This window comes from Chelonoidis abingdonii, chromosome 11 (genome assembly GCF_003597395.2).
Source record: "Chelonoidis abingdonii isolate Lonesome George chromosome 11, CheloAbing_2.0, whole genome shotgun sequence".
Classification (NCBI taxonomy): domain Eukaryota; kingdom Metazoa; phylum Chordata; order Testudines; family Testudinidae; genus Chelonoidis; species Chelonoidis abingdonii.
In genome coordinates this window covers 17,038,759-17,055,420 of record NC_133779.1, presented here as the reverse complement: position 1 = coordinate 17,055,420, position 16,662 = coordinate 17,038,759, and the positions used below count along the sequence as shown (strand labels likewise).

General features: G+C 61.1%; 3 protein-coding genes across 6 annotated transcripts in view; 2 read left to right on the top strand and 1 right to left on the bottom strand.

Moving 5' to 3' along the window:
- Positions 1 to 5,677, top strand: part of AP2A1 (adaptor related protein complex 2 subunit alpha 1) — a 19,439-nt gene extending 13,762 nt beyond the window's left edge. Inside the window, exons 14-16 of the mRNA XM_075071278.1 lie at positions 153 to 301; positions 1,156 to 1,290; positions 4,892 to 5,677. Coding sequence (XP_074927379.1) covers positions 153 to 301; positions 1,156 to 1,290; positions 4,892 to 4,969 — 362 coding nt within the window. The 3' untranslated portion in view covers positions 4,970 to 5,677. The remainder of the gene's footprint in view (positions 1 to 152; positions 302 to 1,155; positions 1,291 to 4,891) is intronic.
- Positions 5,678 to 6,967: 1,290 nt separating this feature from the next.
- FUZ (fuzzy planar cell polarity protein) lies at positions 6,968 to 12,161 on the bottom strand. 4 transcript variants are annotated; one of them, XM_032768545.2, is made up of 11 exons: positions 11,999 to 12,160; positions 11,554 to 11,675; positions 11,295 to 11,379; positions 10,065 to 10,133; positions 9,302 to 9,406; positions 8,854 to 9,051; positions 8,576 to 8,671; positions 8,355 to 8,461; positions 8,104 to 8,174; positions 7,833 to 7,919; positions 6,968 to 7,725 (listed from the first exon to the last, which is right to left on the bottom strand). In XM_032768545.2, the coding sequence occupies exons 1-11, from the start codon at positions 12,095 to 12,097 to the stop codon at positions 7,523 to 7,525; spliced, it is 1,242 nt and encodes a 413-aa protein (XP_032624436.1). In that variant the 5' UTR covers positions 12,098 to 12,160; the 3' UTR covers positions 6,968 to 7,522. The 4 variants fall into 4 exon arrangements, with proteins under 4 accessions (XP_032624436.1, XP_032624438.1, XP_032624437.1 ...); XM_032768547.2 differs by lacking the exon at positions 9,302 to 9,406 and having other exon boundaries at positions 11,999 to 12,161; XM_032768546.2 differs by lacking the exon at positions 7,833 to 7,919.
- Positions 12,162 to 13,214: 1,053 nt separating this feature from the next.
- MED25 (mediator complex subunit 25) overlaps positions 13,215 to 16,662 on the top strand; it is a 13,605-nt gene continuing 10,157 nt past the window's right edge. Inside the window, exons 1-8 of the mRNA XM_075071276.1 lie at positions 13,215 to 13,407; positions 13,889 to 13,934; positions 14,308 to 14,432; positions 14,778 to 14,876; positions 15,128 to 15,248; positions 15,563 to 15,719; positions 16,355 to 16,485; positions 16,524 to 16,657. Of these exons, the coding sequence (XP_074927377.1) occupies positions 13,268 to 13,407; positions 13,889 to 13,934; positions 14,308 to 14,432; positions 14,778 to 14,876; positions 15,128 to 15,248; positions 15,563 to 15,719; positions 16,355 to 16,485; positions 16,524 to 16,657 (953 nt within the window). The 5' untranslated portion in view covers positions 13,215 to 13,267. The remainder of the gene's footprint in view (positions 13,408 to 13,888; positions 13,935 to 14,307; positions 14,433 to 14,777; positions 14,877 to 15,127; positions 15,249 to 15,562; positions 15,720 to 16,354; positions 16,486 to 16,523; positions 16,658 to 16,662) is intronic.

Below are 16,662 nucleotides of genomic sequence, written 5' to 3'. Positions count from 1 at the left end.
GGGGGGGGGTCAGGTGGGGTGGACAGGAGACAGATCGGGGGGGCAGGCAGTCTGGGGACGGGGGCCCCCAGGGCATGGCTCCAGGAATTTTTAGCCCCCCCATATGGCGCCGGGAGGGGGAGGCCTGTCTCAGTAAGCCCATTGCGGGGAAGCCCAGACGCTGTATCTCAGCCCCCATTGTGGAAGTGGGGTGGGGGGGACGCATGATCTGATACCCCCACCCCCCCACAGGCCTCAGCAGGAAGCCCAGAAGATCTTCAAAGCAAATCACCCCATGGACTCCGAGGTGACCAAGGCCAAGGTGAGGGGCTGAGTGGGGTGGGGGTCAGCGGGTGGGGCGCTGGGAGCCAGGATGCCTGGGTTCCCTTTCTGGGAGGGGAGTGGGGACTAGTGGTTAGAGCTGGAGTGCTGAGCATCAGGATTCCTGGGTTATCTTTGTGGTTGTGACTCCCTGGGGCTGTGGTGAGGGGCACCAGCCCCCCAGAGGAACCCCCCCAACACCTCTGTATAAATCCATGGCACACCCACATCTGGAATATTGCGTGCAGATGTGGTCACCCCATCTCAAAAAAGATCTATTGGAAAAGGTTCTGAAAAGGGCAACAAAAACGATTAGGGGTCTGGAGCATCTGCCACATGAGGAGAGTTTAATAAGACAAGGACTTTTCAGCTTGGAAGAGAGACGCCTAAGGGGGGCTATGACAGAGCTCTATAAAATCATGCCTGGTGTGGAGAAAGCGAATCAGGACCTGTTATTTATTTCTCCTAACACCAGAAGCAGGAGGCGCCAATGAAATGAACTGGCAGCAGGTTTAACACAAACACAAGGAAGTATTTCTTCACATGACGCACAGTTGGCCAGTGGAACTCCCTGCCACAGGATGCTGTGAAGGCCAAGACTAGAACAGGGTTCAGAAAAGACCTAGCTAGGTCCCTGGAGGACAGGTCCATCGGTGGCCATTAGCCAGGCTGGGCAGGGATGGGGTCCCAGGTCTCTGTCTGTCAGGAGCTGGGTGATGGGATGGGTCACTCGATCCCCTGTGCTGTTCGTTCCCTCGGGGGCAGCTGCCGGCAGGCAGGACCCTGGGCTGGACAGACCTTTGGTCTGACCCAGTCTGGACGCTCTGATGTTCCCCACCCCTGGTGTCTCCCCAGCTCCTGGGCTTTGGCTGCGCCCTGCTGGACAAGGTGGACCCCAACCCCGATAACTACGTAGGCGCCGGCATCATCCAGACCAAGTCGCTGCAGGTCGGCTGCCTCTTGCGGCTGGAGCCCAACGCTCAGGCCCAGGTGAGGGGACCCGGATGCTTGGGTCTGGGCTGGCGGGTAGGGCAGGGAGGAGCTGGCAACCGGGACGCAAGGCTTCTCTACTGGCTGTGGAAGGGAGTGGGGACTAGTGGTTTGGGGTAGTGTTGCAGATTTGGGTTTTGGGTAGGGCTGTCAAACGGTTACAGAAATGAATCGTGCTGTTAATAGAATCCCATTTATTTCAATATTTTTGGCTGTGTTCTACATTTTCAAATATATCGATTTCAGTTACAACCCAGAATACAGCATGTACAGGGATAACTTTCTATTTGTCTGCTTACAAGTATTTGCGCTGTAAAAAAGCGAAAGAAATAGTAGTTTTCTATTCATCTCAGACAAGTTCTGTCATGTGAGCTCTTTGTTGTGAAAGTGCAACTTACAAATGTAGAATTATGTACCAAAAAAACCTGTAGAGCCTAAAAGTCCACTCAGTCCTACTACTTGGTCAGCCAATTGCTCAGAAAAACAAGTTTGTTCACATTTACAGGAGGTGGTGCTGCTGGCTTCTTATTTACAGCATCACCTGAAAGTGAGACCAGGTGTTGACGTGGCAACGTTGTAGCCGGTGTTGCAAGATATTTACGTGTCAGATGTGCTAAAGATTAATGTCCCTTCATCTTCAACTACCATTCCAGGGGACATGCGTCCATGCTGATGATGGGTTCTGCTTGCTAACGATCCAAAGCAGAGCAGACTGACGCAGGTTCATGTTCATTGTCTGAGCCGGATGCCACCAGCAGAAGGTTGATTTTTCATTTTTGGTGGTTTTCTGTAGTTTCTGCATCAGAGTGTTGCTGTTTTAAGACTTCTGAGAGCATCTCCACACCCTGTCCAGATTGGATTTTGGACCTCACTTCCGATTCTTAAACCTTGGGTCGAGTGCTGTAGCGATCTTTAGAAATCTCACATTGTTACTTTCTTTGCATTTGGCAAATCAGCAGTGAAAATGTTCTTGAAATGAACGTGTGCTGGGTCATCATCCACGACTGCTATAAAATGAAATATATGGCAGAATGCGGGTAAAACAGAGCAGGGGCCGTACAATTCTCCTCCAAGGCGTTCAATCACAAATTTAATTAACGCATTTTTTTAACAAGCGTCGTCAGCATGGAAGCATGTCCTCTGGAACGGTGGCCGAAGCGTGAAGGGGCGTGCGAATGTTTAGCACATCTGGCACGTAAATACCTTGCGATGCCAGCTACAAAAGTGCCTTGCGAACACCTGGTCTCACTTTCAGGTGACACTGTAAATCAGGAGCCGGCAGCATCATCTCCTGTAAATGTGATCTCCTTCTTTGAGAAGGTGACAGATTACTTAGACAAAGGAAATGCGGTAGATCTAATTTACCTCGATTTCAGTAAGGCGTTTGACACGGTTCCACATGGGGAATTGTTAGTTAAATTGGAAAAGATGGGGATGAATATGAAAGAATATGAAAGTTGTAAAGGTGGATAAGGAAACTGGTTAAAGGGGAGACTCCAGCAGGTCGTACTGAACGGGTGAACGTCAGGCTGGAAGGAGACTTACTAGTGGAAGTTCCTCAGGGATCGGTTTTGGGACGCGATCTTATTTAACCCTTTTTATTACTGACCTGGCACAAAAGAGCGGGAAGTGCTAATAGTTTGCGGATGACACAAAGCTGGGGGGTATTGCTAACACACTGGAGAAAAGGACCGGGATAAACTATTCAGGAAGATCTGGACTCCACCTTGGGGTAAACTGGAGTAATAGGAAATAGGATGAAATATAATAGTGAAAAGTGCAAGGTCAGATGCACTTAGGGATTAATAATAAGAATTTTAGATATACGTTGGGGATGCATCAGTTGGAAAGCAACAGAGGAAGAAGGAACCTTGGGGTATTGGTTGATAAGCAGAGGACTATGAGCCGCCAAATGCGATAAGGCCGTTAAAAAAGCGAATGCAAGTTTTAGGGTGCATCAGGCGAGGTATTTCCAGCAAGGATAAGGAGGTGTTACGTGCCGTTTATATAGCAAGGCGCTGTTGCTGAGACCCCACCTGGAATATTGTGTGAGCAGTTCTGGTGTCCCATGTTTAAGAAGGATGAATTCAAACTGGAACAAAGGTTCAGAGACAGGGCTACTAGGATGATCCGAGGAATGGAATACCTGCCTTATGAAAGGAGACTCAAAGAGCTTGGCTTGTTTAGGGCCTGGCGCAAAAAGAAAGGCTGCGGGGGGATATGCTTGCTCTATATAAATATATCAGGGGGATTAACGTTAGGGAGGGAGAGGAATTATTTAAGCTTCGTACTAAATGTAGGCCACAAGGACAAATGGGTACAAACTGGATATTAGGAAGTTTAGACTTGAAATTAGACGAAGGTTCTAACCATTAGGGGAGTGAAGTTCTGGAAACAGCCTTCCGAGGGAAGTAGTGGGGGCAAAAGACTTATCTGGCTTTAAGACTAAGCTTGATAAGTATTAGGAGGGATGATATGATGGGATAGTTTAATTTGGGCAATTGATCTTGGATTATCAGCAGATAAGTCTGCTCAATGGTCTGTGAGGGGATGTTGGATGGGATGGGATCTGAGTTACTGCAAGAGAATTCTTTCCTGGGTGCTGGCTGGTGAGTCTTGCCCACATGCTCACAGGGTTAGCTGATCGCCATATTTGGGGTCGGGAAGGAATTTTCCTCCAGGGCGGATTGGCAGGGGCCCTGGAGGTTTTTTCGCCTTCCTCTGCTGCGTGGGGCATGGGTCACTTGCTGGTGGATTTCTCTGCAGCTTGAGGTCTTCAACCACAGTTTAGTGAGGGGAAACCACAATTTTGAGGACTTCAATAACTCAGTCATGGGTTAGGGGTTGTTATAAAAGTGGATGGGTAGGGTTCTGTGGCCTGCTTTGTGCAGGAGATCAGACTAGATGATCATATTGGTCCCTTCTGACCTACGAGTCTATAAGTCTATGAACAAACATGTTTGCCTGAGCAATTGGCTGACCACGAAGGAGGACTGAGTGGACTTGTAGGCTCTGAAGTTTTACATTTGGTTTGTTTTTGAGTGTGGTTATGTAACAAAAAGAAAAAAAAAATCTACATTTGTAAGTTGCACTTTCATGACAGAGATTGCACAACAGCACTTGTGTGAGGAACTGAAAACTTCTATTTCTTTATCATTTTTACAGTGCAAGCATGTGTAATAGATTGATTTCAGTTACAACCCAGAACACAATAGATATGAAAATACAGAAAAACATCCAAGCTATTGAATACATTTCCACTGGATTCTAGGGTTTAACAGTGCAATTCAAACTACAATTAATTTTGAAAATTGTGATTAATTTTTTGAGAGTTACTGGTGAGCGTTAACTGCAGTTAATCGACAGCCCTAGTTTTGGGGTGTGGTCAGGGGCCGTAGTATATGGTGGGGGGTATAGGAGAGCTTTGGGAGGCCGTAGGGAAGTTTGAGGGCTGGGGGCGCTGTGTTGTGGGAAGGGGTTTGGGGGGCTGAGGAGGCTGGGGGGCTGAGGGAAAGTTCAGGGGCAATTGGGGGCTGCAGGGCGGGGCCTGAGGGGCGATTCGGGGTACTGCCTGACGCTCCTCTCCCTCCCCCACCCCCAGATGTACCGCCTGACGCTGCGCACCAGCCGGGAGCCTGTCTCACGGCACCTCTGCGGGCTGCTGGCCGAGCAGTTCTGAGTCCGGGGCTGCGGCCGGCTCTGGGGGGTGTCTGCACCGAGCCCCTGCCCTGTTCTGTCGTCGTGGTAACCGTGTTCTCATTGCCTGGCCCGTGGGGGCCCAGCGCTTCGGATGGACCAAGGGGGGGGCTCCCCCTAGGCAAGCCCCCCACTTTCCCCCAGGAGGGACCCTCGGGAGCTGCCTTTCTCGGGGGGGGCAGCTCGCGCCCCTGGTTCCTGGATTAGTCGGGTTGCCCCCATTCTCGGCCTGGAGGGGCTGGAGTGTGTCTGTTTACACTAAGCCCCCCACCTTGTGAGCTCTGTGCCCCCTAAGTCCTCCCCACCTGCACAAAGAGGGAGGGAACTCAAAGGGGGGGAGCTGGGCTGCCCCACCCTGGCAGCTCAGAGCAGCTGGGGGGGTTGCAAAGGGCCCCCCCAGCCCTGACCCCCTCAACCTGGGGCTGGACCATGGGTGGGGGAGGTGTGGGGGCTGCCCTCCCCCCAAAAGGGAAGATGTTACACAAGGGGGGGGCTGCATCTCCTGCCTCTCCCCCCATGTGGAACCCAGCCCCTCTTGGCCTGAGCCCCACCTGGGGGGGCAACGGTGGAGAGGACCATGTGACTTGCCGTTGTAGGTGTTTCTAGCGTCCCGTCATCTGCGGAGCCGAGCGCGTGTATCGATCTCCATGTGACTGTAATAAACGGGGGGTCGCCCCCCCATGCCACCCCAGCCTCCTGCTGTGCTGCTGCCACCTGCGTGGAGATGGAGGAGGGAGGCTGGAGACCTCTTTCCTAGGTCCCTCTGGGGCAGGGTGGGGTGATGGCTGGGGAAGGAGGAAGCAGGTGCAGGGAGGAGTTTCCTTTTCCCCATCAGGGTGTGGGGGTGACCCCAACCTGCCCTCAGCTGAGGAACCAGCCGGTTATTTCAGCCAGTAGCCTCCAAGCAGAGCGGGTGACGCGTGGGAGTTGTGTTTTCTGGAGTACTTTGTATTCACAGGGTGTGTGCCTTAGTTTCCCCATGTGCTGCATGATTAACTAGGGGGTGGGGACAAGGTGGCATGAGGCTTCCTGAGGGCAGATCTCCTCCAGCTTCCACAAATCCTCCAGTGCAGGGCCCCCGTACCCCACTTGTGGGGCTAGTCTCCTAGCAGGGTGGGGCCTTCCAAGCAGGTCATCCTGGGGTCTTTCGCGTACCCCAAAAGCTTCAGGGCTCAGTTCACACTTGAGCAGCATAAAGCAGGGCACCAATCTGGAGTCCTGTTCCCTGCGGCTCGGAGTCTCCCTACTTACCCCATGGGGGTCTTCCTGCCTCTCCGCTCCCCATCTCCAGTCCATGCTTCGGCTGGCCTGCCTGGCCCTCTCCTTCCCTCTGCCAGTCCTCCACCGCCTGTCGCCTCAGCTCATCTCCTGTGGGCCCAGGCTCAGCAGCCCCACTGCTGGACAGGAAGCTGGGTCTTGGGGATGCCCTGCTGCTGCTCCAAGCCCCTTTTGTAGCCCTGGTGGGGTCTGGAACCTGCCCCTGGGGCTGATCATCCTTCTCCAGCCATACCTTATAACAATCCCACGGCTGCCACCACCTGTCGCGAGTTTGGTGTTTCTGACCAGCTCTGAATCGGTCCCTCTTCAATGCGGACACGCTGTCACTGGGGGAAGCCTCCTGGGATTAATCACTGAGCCTTGCACACCCCTGCTAACAGCATGAGCGCCCCCCAAGGGTAGCAGCATGGGGGTTTATCGTCTGGAACACAGTGTGGAAAATTCTTCGTTAGCAGTGAAAGCAGGAAGTTACAGCCAAGTCCAGCTGGGTGCTGTGTGAGCCCAGAGCGTCTCTCCCCTGCCCCAGCCCAGAACCGTCTCACCAGCAGCCCCTAGTCCACACGCAGCCCCGCCCCCCCCAGACCCTCCTCAGTCGGGGACCAGACCGGGTCCCCAGGTCTCCCCTCCTGCCCAGCTGGCTTCCGGCACAGGGCCAGGGTCATCAGTTGCTAGGACACGTCACCAGCCCCCCCCCCCCCCCGGCCCCCCCCCCCCCCCGGGTATCTGGATTCTTCTGCAAAGAAAACACATTTTCCCCTTCTCCTTACTCAGGTACATAGGGGAAACTGAGGCACGCACCCACCTAAAGAGGGAAATGACAGCCGTGCAGTGCAAGTGTTATTTACTTATAACCCAAGAACCAGGGCTCATCTAATGAAATTACTAGGCAGCAGGTTGGAAAAGCAAAGGAAGTATTTCCTTCCCCCAGCCTGTGGAATTCCCTGCCACAGGATGCTGTGAAGGCCAAGACTAGAACAGGGTTCAGAAAAGACCTAGATAAGTCCCTGGAGGACAGGTCCATCGGTGGCCATTAGCCAGGCTGGGCAAGGATGGGGTCTGTGGCCGCTGTTTGCCAGGAGCTGGGGCTGGGCGCCGGGTGGATCACTCAGCGATCGTCTCCGGCAGGACACAAGGCTGGATGGACCAATGGTTGGACCCACTCTGGCTGCTCTTCTGCGCACACGATAATCCTACAAAATAGCCCGAAGAAATCCCCTTTCGTCCCCCGAGGCGGAACCCAGGCGTCCGGGCCGGCGTCTCAGCAGGTGGTGTCCCCGGTGAGGCGCTGCAGGGCGCGGGTGGCCAGGGGCCGCAAGGCGAAGGTGGGCACGTGGGGCGCCAGGAGCAGGAAGAGCTGGTGCTGGGGGGTGTGGATGGCGTAGGCCTTGTGCGTGGCGCTCACCACGTAGCAGTGCCGGGCGTGGTGCGGGAAGCCGGCCTGGAATGGCTCCTGGGGGGGGGCTGCCAGACATGGAGGGGTTAGGGTTGGGAGAGGTCCCAGGTGGGTTTGAGACCCCTCTTCCCTGGGCTCTCCCCTTGCCCCCCACTCTCCTCGCCACCCCACTCACCTGGGCTGCCCTCCCAGGGGAAGTAGCGGGCGGCGACCAGGGCGTAGAAGTGGCGCAGGGCGCGGGCGCAGCGCCTGGGGGACAGCGCTGTGGGAAGGAGGGAAGACACTGAGAGGGGGCTGGACCTGGCCCCTGGGAGGGCGTGTACCCACTCCCCAGATGCACTGGGGATGCTGGGCTGGGCTGGGGGGCAGGACCTACCCTCTCCCCCAGCTGGGTCGGGGGGCAGGACCTACCCTCCCCAAGGGCTGGGTTGGGGGTCAGGACGTACCCTCCCCCACCGATCCTGGGGGCTGCATTGAGCTCTGGCTGCTCCTCTGCTCCCGATGGATCAACAGGAACCTGAGAAAAAGAGGAGTGGGGTGGGGTGGGGTGGGGGGCCGGGGGCTCCACTGGCTGGGCCCTTCTGGGGTGCCCAGGCTGCAGCCCCCCATAGCACCCCCTGGCCATCCCCCCTTCCCCCGCAACACCTGCCGTAGGTCCCCTCCAGTGCCCCGTTCCCCCGATCCCGCAGGCACTCACGCTAGGACTCCGGGGGGTAGTGTGGTGCCGTGGGGCAGGCCGTGGGGCTGGGGGCTGACACACGCCTGCAGTGGCTCCAGCAGGGGCTTCCAGAACCGTGGCACCAGCTGGGGGCACAGGGGAGAAGGAGTTAAATGTGCTGGGGCCCCCCTGGCAGGTGGGGGGCCCAGCCCCACTCCCCCTCTAGGGGGCACAGGATGCCACCTGCCCCCCACACCCACCTCGGTCTCCACCGTGTGCAGGGCAGGGCTGGGCCCACAGATCAGGCAAGCCTCCAGGCCGGGCAGCAGCTGGCAGGTGAGGAGCCGGTGGGGGACCTGGGGAGGCAGCGTTGTCAGACAGAGACCCCTGGCCCCCCAGCCCAGCCCCTCTGTGCCCCCCTGACAGACCCCTGGCATCCAAACTTCTCCCTTGTCGCTGCCAGCCCCCCTGCCAACCCCCCATCCTGGCCAGCCCCGAAACCCCCACCCCCACCCCATCCACTTCCCCGTGTGCTCACCGTGGGGCTGCCGTGGGGCAGGTAGATGGGGTAGTCCCGTGCCGTGTGGGGGGGCAGCAAGCCCACCAGCCAGCTCAGCAGCAGCAGCTCCTGAGGGGCCAATTGCCACCAGGGCTCTGTGGCCAGCGCCAGCCGGCCCCCAGCCACCAGGCAGCCAAAGCGGCTCTCGGCCGCGGCCACGAAGGCTTCCAGGCACTCCTGGTGCACAGGGAGAAAAGCAGGGAGGGGGGTCAGGGGGTGGTGGCCCTTCCCCAGGAGCCTCCCACCCCCAGTTGGGGAGCCCCCCAATCCTGCTCCCCCTGCTCCCCACTGCTCTGAACCGCAAGAACCTGGGGGCAGAACTCGCCCCCATGAGATCCCTCCAGGGTTCCCCATACCCAGGGCAGGGGATGGTCGGAGGGGTCCCCAGAGGGTCTCTTATTCCCAGGTTGCTGTGGGGGGGTCTCACCTGCAGGGCGGCGCCGTGGGGCACAGGGACACACTCCACACACTGTGTCAGGTCCCCGCTCCGCTCCAGGGAGGCCAGGAAGCTGTCAATCAGCTTGTAGCAGGCCTGGGGGAAGTGGGGGGCTGGTGAGGCTGGGATCGGCCAGGCGGGGTGGGGGCTGCAGGGTTCAGCCCCCCCAACTGCTGTGGGTCAGCCCCATGTCCTCTGTCTGTCCCCAGATATGGGGGCAGGATGTCACACCACAGGCTGGGACTGCTACCCCACAATGCAGGCCACTCCCATGCCCTGTGGGGCCAAGGCTGGTGGGCAGCCCCCCTCCAGCCCAGTCTCCCCCTCCCAGAGCCCAGGCTCCAGGGGTCCCAGCCCCCCCCTGGGCCCAGGCTCAGGGGGTTCCTGTCTCCCACCCTGGGGCCCAAGCTCAGGGGTCCTAGTCTCCCCCACCCCAGAGCCCAAGTCCCCACTCTCCCCCCACCCCAGGGCCCTGGCTCAGGGGGCCCCAGTTTCCCCCCACCCAGGGCCCAGGCTTGGGGGGGCCCCAATCTCCTCCCCTGGGACTCAGGCTTGGGGGGGTTCCAGTCTCCCCCAAGGCTCAGGCGGTCCCTGTCTCGTGCCCCCAGGGCCCAGGCTCAGGGTGCCCCAGTCTCCCCTGGGGCCCAAGTCCCACTCTCCCCCCCTGGGGCTCAGGTTCAGGGGGGTCATCTTGTGTGGCCCCACTCTCCACCCCAGGGCCCATGCTCAGGGGCACCCCAATCCCCCCACTCACCCTCAGGTCCTTTTTGAGGCGTTCAATGTTGCGGACGTTCACCAGCTCCTCCAAGCCCAGGATTAGCACCTGGAATGAGTCCCCAGATTGGTCAGTCGTGTCCTCCCCCCCCCCCCCCGACTCCCAGCACAGGGCTGGGCAGAGAGCCGGGGGAGCGGGGAGTATCTGGGGCAATTCCTGGCCTCCTGGCATGTTTCAGGGCCCACTGGGGTAAAACCAGGATCTGCGGGAAAGGGTCAATTCCCCTCCCCCTGCTCCACGCCCCAAAGGGTGGCGGATCCACTGATGGGCATCATGGAGAGAGGGACACAGGACTGGGGTGACCATGTGTGGGGGAGACTGCATGGGGGGACAGGAGAGGTAGGTGGGTTCAGCAGGGGGATCATAGAGGGAAGGGCACAGGACCCAGGGCACAGCATGTGCAGGGCTGGGGGGTGAGGACATAAGAACGGTCACCGAAGGGTCCCTTTGTAACTGCTCGCGGGACTCTCCTGAGTCATTCTGTGTTGTCTGCAAACTCGGCCACCTCCCCCGTACCCCATTCCCAGCCCCTTTTTCACAGGCTTTCTGAAAGTCTAAGGACGCTGGCTCCCCCTTGTCCACGTGTCAACCCCCTGGAGGAATTCTAATAGATCGGTGAGGCGTGATTTTCCTTTCCAAAAGCCAACACATCACGTCTGTCTCTGTCTGACCATGCTGTTCTTCACCACGGTTTTAACCACCTTGCCCGGTACTGAAGTTGGGCTCATCGGCCTGGAATTGCCAGGATCACCCCGGGACCTTTTTTAAAAATCGGCATTACATGAGCTCCCCTCCAGCCATCTGGGCCAGAGGCTGAGTTAAGCGATTGGTGACACACCCCAGTGACTAGCTCAGCAATGTCATATCTGAGTTCCTGCCGAACTCTTGGGTGATTCCCAGCCGGGCCTAGGGACTTATTCCTGGTTAATTTATCACTTTGTTCCCCAAATCTCCTCTACCGACGCCTCAGTCTGGGGCGTTCCTCAGATCTGTCACCCAAAAAACATGGCTCAGGTTTGGAAGTCGGCCTCCCATCCTCTGCAGTGGAGACTGACACAAATAATGCATTTGGCTTCTCCGCAATGGCCTTGTCTTCCTTGAGTGCTCCCTTAGCACCTCGATTGGCATCCTGCTCCCAGAGCATTTCACAGTCCCCTGGGGGGGCACATGCAGGGAGGGGGGTTCGGGGTGGTGGTGGCAGGGGCTCACCATTGCGCTGAAGGTGTTGTCCAGCAGGCGCCCCAGGGCAAAGTCGCTGGCTCCTTCCTCCGACGACAGGACGATAAGGGTGATGCTGGAAAAGTTGGGGTGATGCTGGGACTCATGGGGGGGCAGCTGCTCCCCACTCCACCCCCCTGCCTTAGGGGACCAATCCCCAGCCCCCCACTCTGAGGGCCAGCATCTCCTGCTACTGGACTTCCAGGGCCCTCAGCTCCCAGCCTGCCCCCGCCACCCTCTGCCCCCTTACCTGTTGTGGAAGACCCTCCACACCACATGGGTGTTTGCGGTGCAGGCTGCCATCAGCAGGACGTCCAGGTTCGCCCCGAACATGTGCACCCCATTCAGGGAGCCGATCACCGAGAAGGGTAGCTGGGGAGGTGTGTGGGGGGGAAGGAGCATCACTCAAAGGGAATGGGCCAGAAAGCCAGAACTCCTGGGTTCTCTCGGCTCTGGAAGGGGAGTGGGGTCTACTGGCTAGAGCAGGGGGAGGCTGGGAGCCAGGACACCTGGGTTCACTCCCTGACGTGATTGGTTCTGAGAGGTAATTAGCATTTGGGGGTGGGAGTATTTCTAGGGGGGACACAGCTCTTCCCCCCAAACCTAATCTCTTTCCTTCCTATAACCCCCTGCCCCCCACACTCTAGGGTTAGGGGGCACCAGCCCCACAGGGTGGGGTGGGGGCAGGGCCTCACCTGGTGCCTGGAGGGAGCCCCCATGCTGCGGCAGAACAGGGGGACCCCGCTGCTGGCTGTGAGGCAGAGCAGGGTGATGGAGCCCCCCTCCTCCCCCATGGCCCCTCTCCCCAGGGGGCCCAGCCCTGGGCACCCCCTAAACTCTGTCCCCAGGGGCCTGCAGGCCCCGCCCTCTCATCCGGCCACGCCCACTCCCAGGTCCCGCCCCTCGCCTTGCTGGGGCCCCGCCCCTCCTCCGGCCCCGCCCACTCACCGGTCCTGCCCCTTTCCTTGCTGGGCCCCGCCCACTCACAGGCCCCGCCCCTCCTCCGGCCCCGCCCACTCACAGCTCTCTCGCCTCGCCTTGCAAGGGCCCCGCCCCTCCGAAGCCCCGCCCTTGCCGTTGCGGCCCCGCCCTCGCCTTTCGCTGGGCCGTGGCCTCCCAAGCCTAAAACCTTCTCAGTCTCCACGCGCCTCTCCCAGCATCCCCCCCTCCCGCTTCCCGGCCCCGCCCACGCGCCGCTTCCCCTCCCCCAGCCCAAGCCGCTGCTGCGGCTTCAGCCCCGGGCCGGCAGCCATCTTGGAGTCCGTGCTGCCGGGCGGAGCGATGCGCTGGTACCAAGGTACGGCTGGCGGGCGGGACCGGGCGGGGCAGAAGAGCCAAGCTTCCGGTGGGGCGGGGCCATGGCCGGACAGTGGCAGGGGAGGTGAGGAAGCGCTTGGGGGGCGCTGGACCTCGCGGGTTCGGGCAGAGGGGGCAGGGGGTTTTGGGGGCGGTGTGGGCGGAAGGGTTGGGGAGGGGACCCGGGGGTTCCGGGGCGGTTGTGGGCGGAGTTGGTGGGAGGGGCAGGGGGTTGGGGCAGTTGTGTGGGGGCGGAGGTTGGGTGAGGGGCAGGGGGGTTTGGGCGCGTGTGGGCGGATGTTTGAGAGGGGGCAGGTCGGGGTTCGGGGCGGGTGTGGGGCGGTAGTTGGGGGAGGGGGCAGGTTCGGGGTTCGGGGGCGGTGTGGGGCGAGGTTTGGGGAGGGGGCAGGGGGGTTTGGGCGGTGTGTGGGCGGAGTGTGGGGGAGGGGACCCGGGGTTCCGGGGCGGTGTGGGGCGAGGTTGGGGAGGCGGGCGGGGGGGTTTGGGGGCGGGTGGGGCGGAGGTTTGGGGAGAGGGGCAGGTCGGGGTTCAGGGGAGGGGGGCAGGTCAGGGTGCGCGGGAGGTTCGGGGGACGGGGATACGTTCCCCGCCCCCCCGACAGCGTCTCTCCCCCCAGCGGCTGTGGGGCTCGGGGCGCCCAGGGGGCGATGGTGGTGCCGGGGCTGGAGCTGCCCGCGCAGGCCGTGGCCGGGATGGTGGCCGACGTGGTGTTCGTCATCGAGGGCACGGCCAACCTGGGGCCCTACTTCGAGTCTCTGCGCAAGCATTACCTGCTGCCCGCCATCGAGTGCGTCCGCCGACACCCCCCAGCATGTGCCCCTCTCCGCCCCCCAGCCGGCCGGCCCCGGCGTGTGTCTCCCCCCGGCCGGCCCCAGTGTGTCCCTGTCACCCCCCCAGCCAGCCATCCAGCCCCCACATCCTCTCTCATCTCCCCTGGCCCTCGCTGGGGGCAACCGCCCCCTATCTCCCCCCATGTGCAGGTTCCCTTGCCCTTAATCCCATATCCTCGCAGGACCTCCTGTGCCCCTCTCTGTCCCCTCCTGAATGGACAGCCTGCCCCGTTCCCCAGTCCTCCAGGCATGTACTTGCCATGAGGAGCCTCCCCCGCATTTTCCCTCGACCCCAAGCAGCTGGTCCCTCCGCGACTGAGCCCCACTCCCAGCTTGGAGGGGAGGCTCCAGGGAAACTGGGGGGGCAGCCTTGGCATCCCCAGCCCCATTTCCCCTCGGGGGGGGTCTGATGGGGATATTCTCCTTGTGTCCCCCCAGGTACTTCAACGGCGGCCCCCCAGCTGAGACAGACTTCGGGGGAGACGTGAGTGGGCTCCATCCCCCCTGTTCAGCAGTATCCAGGGCTGTGGGGCACTCCTCCATCTTCCCCACATGCAGTGGGGCCTGGGGGGTGCCCCTCATTGTATCCAAATCCCCTTGTGCATGGTAGAGTTTGAGAGGTGAGGCTGGGGCAGTTTGTAGGTTGCCCCCCATCTCACCCTATGCTCCCTTCTGGTGATTGGGTTTGCGAGGGGCTGGGCAGGTTTGTGGGGCTTCCCTTGAACTCCCCTAGTCCCGCTGTGGAGGGTGTGGGTAGTGGGTGTCAGGCCACCCTGATCTCACCCTGGTTCTGTTCAGGTGGGTGGGTTGGGGGGTGTCAGGGCCCTTTCGGATCTCATCCCCCCTCTCCCTGTTAGTATGGGGGCACCCAGTACAGCCTGGTGGTGTTCAACACAGTGGACTGCGCCCCGGAGTCTTATGTGCAGTGTCACGCCCCCACCAGCAGCGCCTACGAGTTCGTTACCTGGCTGGACGGCATCCAGTGAGTGGGGGGGGCATGCAGTGGGGGGGCGAGGGGAGGGGCATGCAGTGGTGGGGCGAGGGGAGGGGAGAGAGGCAGATCTTCCTTGGGGTTGGGGGGAAGTGCCATGCTGCTCATGGGGAAATGTCTCCTTAGACAGATACAAGCCAGGACTCCTGGGTTCTCTCCCTGACCCTGGGAGGGGAGTGGGAGCTGGTGGGTTAGAGCAGGGGGGCTGGGAGCCAGGACTCCTGGGTTTTCTCCCTGGCCCTGGGGGGGGAGTGGGTTCCTGTGGGTCAGAGCAGGACTCCTGGGTGAAGGCGGTGTCCTGGGGGCCTCACTTGGCTCCATGTCCCTCCCGTGCAGGTTTGTGGGGGGTGGCGGTGAGAGCTGCAGCCTCATTGCCGAGGGGCTCAGCACGGCCCTGCAGCTCTTCGACGACTTCAAGAAGATGAGGGAGCAGATGTGAGTGTGGGGCGGAGGCGGGGAGCCCGGGATGGCGGGCGGTGGGTGTCCCTGCGGGGGTGGGGGGGGATTCCAGCTCTGGGGCTGGAGGCTCAGGGCGGGCACCCCTGGGGCGCTGGATGGGGTCAGAGACTCGGCGCTCCGGGCTGCGTTCCCCAGCTTACACCATGCTGTGCTGCATGCTGGGAAGTGGAGGCTCCATGGCATCTTCCCCCCCACACCCCGTCTGTCTCCCCCCTCCCCTCCTGCAGAGGCCAGACCCACAAGGTCTGCATCCTGATCTGCAACTCGCCCCCCTACCTGCTGCCGGCCGTGGAGAGCACCACCTACTCCGGCTACACCACCGAGAACCTGGTGCAGAAGATCGGAGAGGTAAGTGGGGGGGCGGGAGCCTGGATGCCTGGGTTCTCCCCAGTTCTGGGAGGGGAGTGGGGTCTAGAGCTTAGTGCGGAGCAGGGGCGGGGGGCTGGGAGCCAGGGCTCCTGGGTTCTTTCCCACCTCTAGGAGTGGGGTCTAGTGCTTAGAGCAGAGGGGGCTGGGAGCCAGGACTCCTGGGCTCTTGCCCAGCTGTGGAAGGGGAGTGGGGTCCAGTGGTTGGGGGGGCGGGCAGCATGTCTGGGAACCAGAACGCCTGGGTTCTCTCCCTGTTCCTCCGCCTCCACTCACCCCGTCCGTCCCCTCCCCAGCGAGGGATCCACTTCTCCGTTGTGTCCCCCCGCAAGCTGCCGGCGCTCCGGGCGCTCTTTGACAAGGCCACGCCTGGCGGGATGCTGGAGGCCCAGCCCAAAGACTTCAGCCAGGATCCCCGGCACATGATCCTCATCCGCGGCATGGTGCTGCCGGGTAAGGGGGTGGGGGGCGATGGAGGGGGGCTAGGCCAGGGGAGGGCCACGGGACCCCTCCCTGCAGGTGGCCATGGGGGCAGAGGAGACAGCCTGGAGCCGCGGAGCCGGGAGCAGGACGCCCCGGCGGGAGGGGGCAGAGAAGAGCCGTGAAGCTGACGAACGGGGCAGAGTCCAGGAGCCGCAGCAGGTGGGGGGAGAACCGTGGGCCGAGCGGGTCTGAGCCAGCACATGGCAGCCCTGCGCGGGCAGCCGGCGCTTCCCGAGGGGCTTGGCAGCGGGCAGAGCGGGGGTGGCTGCGGGCGTGGGGCTGGGGGGAGCCACGGGACGGATCCAGCCTGGTACCCAGCCAGGGGAGGGTTCCCTGGGGCCGGCGCCAGTGCGATCGTGGGGCCCCGTCTGAGCTGGAAACTAGGAATCTGTATGACCCCAGAGGTCACACTGGGGTCATCCCTTCTGGGTGGGGGTCAGAGGTCATGCTGGGGTCACCCGTTCCCAGCAGAGGGTCGGAGGTCATGCTGGGGTCACCCCCTCCTGGCAGGGAGCCAGAGGTCTGCCTGATGTCCCACCCAGGGGTTGGGGCGCATTGGGTGGTGCCGGCTTCTCCTGGCTGCTGACCTGTCTCCCATCCCCCAGTAGGTGGCAGCGCAGCCTCTGGTGCCATCCAGCCCAAGCAGGCGGTGCCCCAACCGCAGCTCCCCACCGCGCCCCCGCAGCACCCGCCGGCCCCACAGCAGCCCCTGCCGCCCGCCTCCCAGCCCTACCAGGTACGTCCCCCCGGTGGGGTCCCGGCCCTGCCTCCCAGGTACGTCCCCCCCGGGGGTGTCCCAGCCCTGCTTCCCAGCCCTACCAGGTACGTCCCCCCCGGGGGTGTCCCAGCCCTGCTTCCCAGCCCTACCAGGTACGTCCCCCCCGGGGGTGTCCCAGCCCTGCTTCCCAGCCCT